An 11,302-nucleotide genomic window follows, 5' to 3' on the forward strand; every position below is an offset into this window, starting at 1 on the left:
ACTTTAAACCGATCGTATTTTCGATAACTGAACTCGTACGAATTGATATAATAATAATAGCTAAGCACAATAGTTTGTTGTAAGTATGCACCCCCGTCATAAATGTGACTACACAACGGTGAAGGTTAACGTCATATATAGCAGCACTTCAGTGTTCTTTGGATGATATTAGGATTCACACGTTACAACGTAGCTGTTTGAGAGACGGATTCAAAGATGGAGGATTGACAGCGATAAAAATAAGTTCTAAGCTTTAACTCTCCGTGAGCCGCTTCCAATTTGATTACAGCCATATATACGACAGCAGGACAATCGCATCGGTTTATTTTGCTATCCGCAGATAACCTAACCCGTGTGCGACAGTACCGGATCTTTTTTTGTTTATTATACAAGCTACTTAAGAATGAAAGCAGTGTTTAGATTGTCCTCCAAATCGAGGCATTTATTCTCTATTCTTTGTGTTCCGCCATGAGGAGGGCTAGGAATGCCAATTTTGCAAGCAAAATACAGTAACGTAAATATGCCTAGCAGAATTAGGACGTTTTTCACTTATTTTCGTGGTTGGTGCTATTGTATTGTAAGTGAATTCATTTCGAGTAACTCGAATGCCCACGAGCAAATAGAAGTCGTAGAGGGCTTAAGAACCTGTACGTTAACCCCTCAGGTTGCATTCAAAACACAGATTTCGTACACGAACAGCAGAAGCATCATTGCAAGCACAAATTTAAATATTTCGTTCAAAACGCAAAAATAACGAGTAAGAACAGCATTTTAAATCTTTACAACTTAGACATTGGTGCCAAATCATTTGCACCCTTTGTGTACATATCAGTTAGGTGTAAAGATATTGATGAACTCAGAAAAAAAAAAGACATTCATATTCAATCTATACAGAGCTAGGAGAAAAAGAAATAGGCTGTCTGATCTATTGATTTAGACGAAAAACAACATTGATAGACAATTTGAAACCGACGGCAACGACTTGCCTGCCATCTTAGAACGTTACCGCTACGGGATAACTATTAACAACATCCGTATAAAGGTTGCACAGACAGATCGCTCGTTCTATGTCATAAGGTATCGTATGTTTATTGATTTGAAGATAGTTAGAAAGTTCCGGTATATTTACGTGTGGTACGTAATTGCCATTTTTGATTAGTAGGCTTATTTATATAAACCATGTATAGCGTCAAATGAAATCACATCAGAACAAGTTAGATGTGGTTGGTATCTGCACGTCGGTTCAGATAGAAAAAGTAAAACATTCATTAAAATGGCTGATGGTTTAGACGTAGATGCCTTTCTACATCGCTCATTCATTTTATAATGCTACGCTCCCAGGAGTGTCGAATATATTGAAATATAATTGGGCCTACATTAATGTAGCAATTCATACAAAGAGCCCCATTCCTAACAAATGTAATTGAGCAAGTGTATCTTTTGTTTATTTCGCTTTTTCTTAGTTAGTCGTGAGAACCATACGACCACCTAACGGCTTTAGGCATAGATTTAACGATGACATAGCCTCCATCAAAAGGTCCTGATTGTCAGCTGCTGTCCCTTCAACAATCTTCTCGAAATCCCCCGGGTATTCTATAGGACTAAGTGATACTTGTCGTTTCAGATCAGCGAGAACGTCGCTTATGGGGCGCACACTTTTCGTCGTTGAAGGTTGATAAGGACGTGCTTGCGGAGTACGCTTTTCATCTGAGGCCTGAACACCCTCACCGAGCCCGTCTGAATCTGATGTTATTAATATGGTTTTCTTCGCTTCGTCCGCGGGAGGTTCGATAGGCTTTGCTGGCATGATAGGCACAGTCGAGGCCACATGGGGCGACTCTTCTGGCTCAGGCTCGCGTTTCTTGTAGATATCTTTAAGTACTTTGAGAACGCGATCGGAGGGCCTTCGGTTCGAGTGAAGAGCGATTCTTGTATAGACGTCGGCAAGGGTCCGTCTGGGAAACAACGGAGAATTGGTTTTGTACACCCGGAGTCCTTCTGGATCATCGGCAATTTTCACTATATCGCTAAACTCCTGCTTCAGAAAATCGACAACGGTGGCATCTAGCGGCATAGCCTGGCCGCTTATCATCACGAACTCGTCAATGAGATTCTTCAACGTTATGCCTTCCGGTGGAAGTTCGGTAAGTATGGCAACCATTATATTTTTGGTATCCGTACTTATGTCTCGTTTACTCTGGCTATAAACCTTCTCTGAACAAGTTGCAATGCTCGACCTTTCCGGTACCATCATGGACATACTGATATCAATAGAGCCACTGGGCGAACCCGAATCACTAGAGCGAGCAGACGAATTTTCTGACGATGACGACGTGCTGGACGAAGACGGAACAAACACGCTACGGGTCATACCGCACGGCAGTTCTTCGCGGAAACTTCTTGCGCTTGGCCGGAACATGCTCATGGACATGATGTCACGGCTTCTGCGCAGCTTCTGGGATGTCGGTGAGCCAGAAAAAGACGAAGCTGTCGACAACGAGCTCCTATTTAAAGACGTCGGGATGCGCGACAACATTTGCTTTTTTTGAGAGGTTGGCGTTGGGGCTGGGATACCACTGACCGTAGTGGTTGTCTGCTGACGAATACGCACACGGAGGTTTTTCCCGGAAGAGGCGAGCTCCACTTCGGCAGTTCTATGCAACAATTCTTTGATACTTTTATAGGGTAGGTATGATGGACGAGTGCCGTAAGTAGCAGTATAACGCTGCTCTAAATCTCGTATATAAATGCCGTTGGACGCTTGGTCTGAAAAACAAAGGTGCACGTTTTTATACACACATTAGGTGCAGTGTCGTAAGTCTGATTGAGTTAGTAAATCATTCTTTAGTTTATGTATATGGTGTCCCGACAATAGCAGATAATTTCTAATTTAGCTATAGTTGTTTGCTCGAATACTGAAATGTTCACTTCATTACGAAGTAGACATGTGGGAACTATGCATTTCGCAAAGTATCTCGTAAACGTTCTAATTATGAACTCTTTTTGGCGGATGTGCTGCTCCGTACGTAATTACCGCATGTCCACGTTATAACGTATTAAAAAAATATATACGTTGAGATATTTGGTTAAAACGAGAGTGTCAATTAAAATGAAAGTGTGTAGATTCATTATGTCGTCGCACATGTTTCGATTAAATTAATATCCGTCAAGACCTTAAAAAAAGAGCCCCAAAGTTAGCCAAAAATTGGTTGACTATAATGAATATACTGATGGTATTGATTGACTTTTGACCATTGACGGTGTGACTTGTGTAAGAGTGACAATCCAAGCGAACATCTATGATTCATCGTTCGTAACAGAGTCTGTATTTGTACGTAACAATGCTTTATACCGCATAAGCTTCAAATGGTTATAACCTAATATTTATTGAAAATCTGAGTCAGACTGAATAAGCGACGTACCACGGATGACCTGCAGAAGCCTTTGCTTCGAGACCTGTGGGCTGTCCTCGTTGCACATATCAGCTGCGTACGAGGCTGAACGTAATCCCAATAACGACTCGGTCATCTCTCGATTGCCGTCCTGCGTGTATACCTGCAAAGATAATTCACGACATTGCTTGGTAAATTAGTCAGAATTGATATTATTTGCGCATAAAGCCAAAGTCCGTGTGATAGCTCAGTTTTAGGCTGTGCATATGTCATGAAGCTTGCTTATTTAGATATTCCTTTAATGCCTGAATTGTTGCTTATGTTAGTGATAAGCGTTCATGTCAAATAGACGGTCACAGACTACAGATATTGACTTCGCACCTATTGCAGGTTTTCGCCAAAGCTTCATCGAAATTCAGCCTTCAAAAATACATTCCTCCTTCGCTGAATACTGTAGCTGATAGCAATCAATCAATGAGGTTTGGCTATGAATGATACCGGTTTTTTTCCCAAGTAGCCATTACGATGATGGCGTTCTGCTGGAAGTTACATCACATTAGCATGCTAAAAGTCTGCTTATCGTCCTATTTTGGAGGCTTATGGTGAATGCAGTCCATCTTAAAACGTTAATCATTCACTGTATAATTGGACCTGAACCCTCTGTCAGGTTACAAACCTATGCAGAGCGACCATGTTCGATAACTAAATGACTCGTTTAATATTTCCTGTATAATGGGCACAAGTAAAACTCGGTGCGGCGTTTCTACCTTATCATTCTATAATTATCAAGCTATTAGCAGCCGCATCGGGTCCGCTGTGTTGTATTCCGCTGCCTTTCAACGCGTCTATGAATGTGAGCGCGTGTGCTCATCTAAGCCATGCGATTTTTTCTCTACTGGGACGCGTTTCAATGTGTGCTCAGATGTCCGCTTTTGTTCTCTTACGTGCTTCATTGTTGTTAGTGAATATTTCTGTCAGTAAAATCGATGAATACAATACATAATGAGTCGCTGACTGTTACTGCTAAGGGCAGACGCAACATAATGCCCCATAGCACTACAGAATCTCTAATGGCAGCCGATACAAATCATAGTTCGAATATAATACGTTGTTCGTATTTGGCTACGTGAGCTCGAACGCCACTGTAGATGCACCACTCCACGTGACTTAATAAAGGCAGCAGTAACATGGCACCACAGAACATAGTTTTTTGGCGCTCTTAGATAACAAGTAGGGCAGAATGCCAATTACAATACAGTAGCTTAATCTCGAAACACTGCACCCAGCTATATCCAGCTAGCTATTGCAGTAATAATCAAATAAAGTGAAATTTTGAAAAACAATCAATAGGCAAGCTAGATTTTGAAGGCGAGTGCTTGATACGGGCTGTTCTGTTTCATTAGATGTCACGGCCTTTTTATCGCTGGATGTGAAGAGTGAAGACGTGAAAAATTGACACGTGGTGATGCTTTTGTCGTTTACGTCGAAACAACAGGTATCAACCACGTAGTGAATATTATACCGAAATAAAAATGTATTGCACTATTTTACATATATAATTCCGTACAGCTCTCATAAGTAATATTATATGCTGTGAGAGTGATTTGAAAACCGCTGTCAAGCCAAAGGTAACGTTTTGGAGAACTTACCAATGTATTCGTTCCTGATCGAATCACACAAAGACCCAAATCATCGTCAAGTATCTGCTATAGTACTGAACCGTTCGAATGTTTACCGTGTTGATAGATTCTCACGTGAAGAAACGTGTATGCGTCAAGGGGCGTAGTTTATGCTTCGAGAGAGAGAGTGAGTTAATGGTAAGCTATCGAGCAGCCAGTTACAATATTCAAGTGATGCGGAACAAAGCTAAATAATCGACCCGATTCGAGAGCTTTGATTACGTTATGTTGCGGGTCAACAGCTGATATGACATGTCAACACTGGCCGACCGCAATAGTGACGTTGCACATTTACCTAATGGCTAATAAAGCCACGACTCCTACCAATCTTTGGAGAAACTGCATTGAACACGTACGTTTTAAATCCTTACAATAATTATATAGCTAATGATCGAATACGAACAGACAGTGCGGCACTATTTCAAACTACTACACACCATGCCAATCGTGAACTGTCGTGCCCTTCATCATAATTTCGAAATATGCTGTCACGTAATACAGAAGGAGAATGGTTTGTAGTGCGACGCGAACGAATTCTACATGAAGATTTCCAACTCTGGTCAGCTATAAATTATTATTGTACTTTAGAATAAATAAGTAGAACAGATCGCCACTTCTCGGTAATTAAGTGTAACTTTCACACCATCAAGCCGTTGTCAACCTGTGGGAGCAACTTGCGAACACCTCTTATCAATAGCTGCAACAGTTGCTTGACTACTTAGATAATATCAGTCAGTGTTAAGTATCGATTTTTGTTGAGTATCTGAACGTTGCATCGCTACAGGCTTTGGGGTTCAATGAGAGGACCTCTAGAGTAAGGATAGAGCCAGTAACGCTGGAGCAAGCTGAGTGTTCCGTTGGATGTATTTACCAACTAACGCTGTATGTTGGCCTGAACATAGAGTATAGAAGTATCAAAAAAAAAAAAAGGCCAAAAGAGGTCAATATAACATCGCTACTAGATTACGATAATTGCCGCTGACACGCCCATAGTCGTGCTGCAAAGTTTTCATTTGTAATACCAGTTATCTACTACGGCTCGCTCTATCTATTACCGTTTCGTGATTACATTATTCGCAATGTTCACAATGTATTTGCTAACTAAAATTCAACATAGTTACGATTTCGTTTAATCGAGGGCAAATTTCTACTGGGCGCTTTCTGCGTGCATTTCTAGAGAAATATGAATGGCTATAGGTTCTCAATTTTTTTGATTTGCGGGTTATTTGAGGATAAAATAGCCGCTAGCAGGCACGGTAACTTCTCAATGTCTTCAGCCATTTTTTTTTTCACACCCTTTACGAGGCTGGTATCTAACTATACGGTACTCACTTTAACAACGATGACGTGCTTTTCGATGGCTTTCAGAGCTGTCGCAATAGCTTCTGCACTTTTTGTGGCAATTTTATCCTTGAAAAACCGGTCATAGTCGACCTTCAGTGCAGTCAGCCTGAAATGCAAGAACGTGTATAGTGGTTAATCACTGCCGCAATGGTAACTAATTGTTCACTACAAAAAAAAACCTGTTCCTAATTGAAAACACGCTTGACTTTTTCGCAAACGGCTCGCAACGTATCTTATTCACTTTCACCGTTACAAATATACTGTATCGTTCTCTGTCTGACCTCTATATTTCTCTCGTTGGATACACGTCCATCTGTCATTGCTCTTCTAACTCATCGACTTCGCACTCTTCCTGTCTGCCCTACCGTAACATGTACGGGCGTGTTTAGCTCTAACTAACGAAGTAACTGCTAGAGTAAAAGTTGCTTACTAACCAAATTCATGGCTAAATTCACCAAAAGTGCACTGACGATGGAAGGAAAGGAGCTCGCACGGGGAACTGTCAGAAGGAACGTTTAAACTTAGTGTTTTTCGATATTTCTCTATGTACACATTGTGATGGTAATTAGCTTCCATGCAACTTGAGTTGCCCACTATCGAATCGTTACGAGTGGCTCGGCATTGGAATATTGACGGTCCGCCATCCAAGTCCGCCTCTTACTTTCCAGCTCCCAGCGATACAATTTGTGAGAGGAGTCTGTTTGTCTGCAAAGGCGCTGCTCGCCCACTGGTTCAGGCAAAGCGGCGTTGAACAGCGAGAATCGTATGAATAGAAACAGAGGCGAAAAGAGATCGTGGCATATTCTTGCTATTGCTAGCCTAACAACTGCTGTCTATTGGTTCCATTTTTTCTTTCTGTTACTGACAATTGAAGCAATGGACGCGAGCGCTTCACACCGCCTTTCGAGAGTCGCGCTCATAATTAAACAGTAATGTTAGATTAAAAGTACATAGATATCATATAGATCGGGCGGTGGCGAGTCCAATCAATTATATTGTGAACTAAAAATTGACAAATTAGACGTTGGCGTTTGTTAGGTAACATTCGATTGATGAAGGATCAGAATATTACTAGTCTATTTTTTAAACTGGTTGTTACCATCAATATGAGGAAGGCGAATCATATCGGTCACCGTAGCAGTTCGCCTTGCTTCAACCCTATTTCTCCTATGTTACAGCTGAAGATTGTTTTTGTTTTGCAAAAAATATCCTGCCTAAATTTACCTGACAGGACCGCTCCGACAAACTTTGCTGACAGCGAAGTGCAGATTCGCCGCAAGATTTTGCGAAGCTCTCCGCGCGTCTTTGGTGAATAAGCGAGGTTTCAGCGACATCTCTCCCTAAAGGAACGGTAACGACGATAGTAATCATAACATTAAAGTCGATGACATAAAAATACATAAAGCATCAATACCGTTTTAGTTCTTTTGCCTTAGTACAAGCCATTACGTGTTATCCGCAACATTTTCCAAAACATTATAGCTGTGTCAGGCATGTAGAAAGATAAATACACGTGACCATGTCATGGTCGCGTTCAAGATACCGCGCTTAACAACTCTATCTTTCTAACTTAGGCTGAATCAAAAAACTCAAGATAAATAGGTTGCAACGAGCTTTTACACATGTAAGTTTAAGTCGAGTCGATCGCTGGTACCGACCGCTGAAAAAAGATCCGTATAAGTAGCAAACGTTTCATGCATCTTTGCCAATCGTCATAAAATTCTAAATGATACTAGCCAAGCACAAGTGTTGAACGTTGACAGTACAACTTTATGACCCATTTGTTTTCCTTAAATAGGGTCAGAATAATGTATGCAGAACGATACGAAATGTGCGAATATGTGATACGTAGGAACTATGCAATTGGTCGTCTGTTTAATAAAATTATTGACTCTTTTGATTCAACTGGTGAGTGGAGCTTATAGCTCGTTCTCGTTGTTGTTCCTCAGCCGACCGTTCACCACAGAGTGACGCACCTCTCTATGGCCGAATATCAAGGCCAATCGATGGACTTCTGTACGGTAAATAACGTGAAGGCGATAGTAAACAACAATTCTGTTTTCAATAAGGTGCGATCTCAAGCTTTCTTTCGTTGAGTCACAACATAGGGGAGATTATTGAAGGTATCTGAAACTTATAACAGGGACACGAGCACGTGTCATCATTCAGATTCATTGCACGCATAAGATTAGATTGTGTTAGGCATACGCGTAAAGAAAACGCTACATTGTCAGGGCGTCCACAGTTCCTTACGCATATTTTCAACATATATAGTAACCCAATTAATGGGGTACTCGAATAGAAACACCAGTGCTCAAGTACATTAATACACACCAATTTGTGGACTTTTCCAGGACGACTTCGCACACAACGATTTTTCTCGTGCTTAACGGATGTTAGTTGGAGTTGTTTACGCGCGCGAGACACAATACGCGCCGTTGTTTAAGGGACAGTATACGTTAGAGAACAAGTCTAAATGCAATTGCAAACACAATCGTCTTATTTTAAATATTTTCAAAACTTATTTGTCGAGCATGATCGAGCTCGGGGATGAGCACTTGGCCCTTGAAACCTTCACAAGCGAATCCCCGACACTTCAGCATGTGCGCTTGCCGTCGCCCCGTTTGCTAAGCTCCGCTTGCTGAGTTGGCAATGATCTTATAGAAACTAAGTTGACGTGCATTGTCGTGCACCTTAATCGTACGTTGCCACTTTGGGGAACCTAACAAAGGCAGACATCTAATCTTTGCCATGTGTAACTAGCTGCATTTAGCCACCATGCATAGCTAGCTAGGTAAGCCTATGAATCAACCGTCAATAATGAGCTAGTCTACGTAGGAATGTTGATATGAAGCGTCGGCGTGCATATCGGATGCGTCTAAAACGTAGTATGAAAGTGAAGCCATAAGCTTGTAGAAATTATTTTTAGATAATTGCAACAAATCTAGTAAACACATATGCTAATATTGCAGAGTGACGAAAGTGATCTAATTCTGCATGTAGAATGAAACCTCTAGATTAACATAATGTTGGTTAGTATGTAAGCCCATTATGAACTTGGTGTGAACTAGCATTTCTTGGCGTGGATTTTTTTAACGTTTCAAAGTTTTTTTCTTCATTATTATTAAGCCTTAAAAATTTACGCTGCGTTTCGGGTGTTGTTTACCTGAAAATTCCGCCGAACAATACACTTACTTTAAAGAAAGGATGAGCGTTCAAAAATGCCGTGCTATGTCTGATACTTTTTTCAAACTATGTTTATGAGTAAATGCTAACAAAAGGAATAGTGAATGATTACTGCACACGTATCTTTTTTATCATAGCATTTTGGTACTATATTTAAAGCTATATTGTGCACTTCGTTTTTTTTTTCTTCCTGATTTTAATCAGTGTTCAGTAATAGGCCGGAGAGCGACTCGCCTGCACCAAGAACAGCAAAAGCTATCACTGGTACAATGCCTAAAAATGATACATTAATCGTATTAGGGTCACCCACTATGCCAAAGTGCTGAATTTAAAGCATGCGATAGCGACTGCAAACCACTGAGTTTTCATTTAGCTAAGATAAAAACACAATCTATGCGTTTAATATTTTATTGGATGAAACATCACAACACGATATTGAAACATGGTTCAATTAGCTAATTGGAAAGATCTTTTTAAGGAACGAACGTTTAATCACATGGACTGTAAAGTGGAGTCTAAAGTTTGCTGTTGCTAACCCAAAGTTAGATAAAGTTACTTTCACTTTTCAATAGAATGCCGTATTGCCAAGGGTGGACTACTTATAAGCGATTTACAAAGTTAATCTTAAATTAGGTGGAGAAATATATTCTAGTCTCTAACTCATATGCGTTTCGGTACTCGAGAAGTAATTCAGTGCACTCCGCTTCGATAAAGAGCTTATGCTTTTAAACATATTTGACTAAATAGCCTTATATATGTTTCACTTATGTCCACGGAAATAAACTCACGCCGCTGTTCTGTGCTCCATAATGCATCCTATTCGACACTCGTAATACCTTTTATTAGAAAAAAAAAAGACATAATAAAAGTGCGTTATTATTTTTAGTCGGTGAAAGCCATTCAATTCATTCTAAGGCAGGCACATTGATTAACTATCGCAAAGATTTAATTTGTCTAACAACCCCAAATCACGCATAGCTAGCATACATATATATTCATGAAGATTAAAACCTGTTTCTTGTAGTTTTTGGTCTACGGTTGACTGCGTCACGCCATTTTCTTGCTCCATGACGTAACCAGAGCGATGATAGCCTCAATATTTTTAGGTTAACATAGTCCATTTCTATGGGTACTGTATGTATTGATCGCATGTTTGGTCGGAGAGCGCTATCACTTGAGCGGGCACCTCTTCTTATCTTTGACCCCCTTTGAAAAAACGAAACGCGAATGCTTACGACCAACGAAGAGTTATCAAGCGAATACTTTAGATAGTTCTACGGCCAAGTGGGTTGCCCCACACTGGGTCTATCTAATGGGTTAGTGTACGGGCAAAACTGCGAATTAAAGGACATCGAATGTCTTGTTCTCTACTTACATTAAATAATATAAAACTATTAAAGAGTAAGCTATTTCAATATTTATGTCAGCGGTAATCACGTTGCACTTTTTTCACGAAAGCCTCTTTAAAAGTCGCTGTAGTTTCGCAAAGGCTCGTTTCTGTAACCTGTTAATAATTTTTGAATCAAATTAACTAAATACTTCTATGGTGACACTGAACATTACTGAATAACGGTTATATATATATTATCGCGCACATAATACATATATTGCACACAATGATTATGAGTTCAGTGACCAGTACTAAAATAGACGTATCAACTTCCGCAACACAGAATATACGGTTTATTTGGACATTATATA

General features: G+C 40.3%; 1 protein-coding gene and 1 long non-coding RNA gene across 2 annotated transcripts in view; both read right to left on the reverse strand.

Moving 5' to 3' along the window:
- Positions 1–415: 415 nt before the first annotated feature.
- LOC111251846 (uncharacterized) lies at positions 416–8,410 on the reverse strand. Its single transcript, XM_086989766.1, has 5 exons — positions 8,392–8,410; positions 7,640–7,755; positions 6,404–6,521; positions 3,423–3,555; positions 416–2,766 (listed from the first exon to the last, which is right to left on the reverse strand). Exons 2-5 carry the CDS (start codon positions 7,747–7,749, stop codon positions 1,460–1,462), a joined length of 1,668 nt encoding a protein of 555 aa, XP_086845892.1. The 5' UTR covers positions 7,750–7,755; positions 8,392–8,410; the 3' UTR covers positions 416–1,459.
- A 1,601-nt stretch (positions 8,411–10,011) lies between these two features.
- Positions 10,012–11,302, reverse strand: part of LOC147755310 (uncharacterized) — a 1,564-nt gene continuing 273 nt past the window's right edge. Inside the window, exons 2-3 of the long non-coding RNA XR_015328089.1 lie at positions 10,613–10,807; positions 10,012–10,437 (exon numbers count right to left, since the gene is read on the reverse strand). This is a non-coding gene — a long non-coding RNA (uncharacterized LOC147755310). The remainder of the gene's footprint in view (positions 10,438–10,612; positions 10,808–11,302) is intronic.

The sequence above is a fragment of the Varroa destructor genome, unplaced genomic scaffold (assembly GCF_002443255.2).
Source record: "Varroa destructor unplaced genomic scaffold, Vdes_3.0 BEIS01000005.1, whole genome shotgun sequence".
In the NCBI taxonomy this organism is placed as follows: Eukaryota; Metazoa; Arthropoda; class Arachnida; order Mesostigmata; family Varroidae; genus Varroa; species Varroa destructor.

What these genes read in the sequence shown, in the direction of transcription:
- LOC111251846 (XM_086989766.1), bottom strand. Translation starts at nt 7,749, where the DNA reads ATGTCGCTGAAACCTCGCTTATTCACCAAAGACGCGCGGAGAGCTTCG. An exon ending in TGTCGGAGCGGTCCTGTCAG is followed by an intron (nt 6,522 to 7,639) that starts GTAAATTTAGGC and finishes CTTGCATTTCAG; the next exon opens with GCTGACTGCACTGAAGGTCG. An exon ending in AGCACGTCATCGTTGTTAAA is followed by an intron (nt 3,556 to 6,403) that starts GTGAGTACCGTA and finishes TTATCTTTGCAG; the next exon opens with GTATACACGCAGGACGGCAA.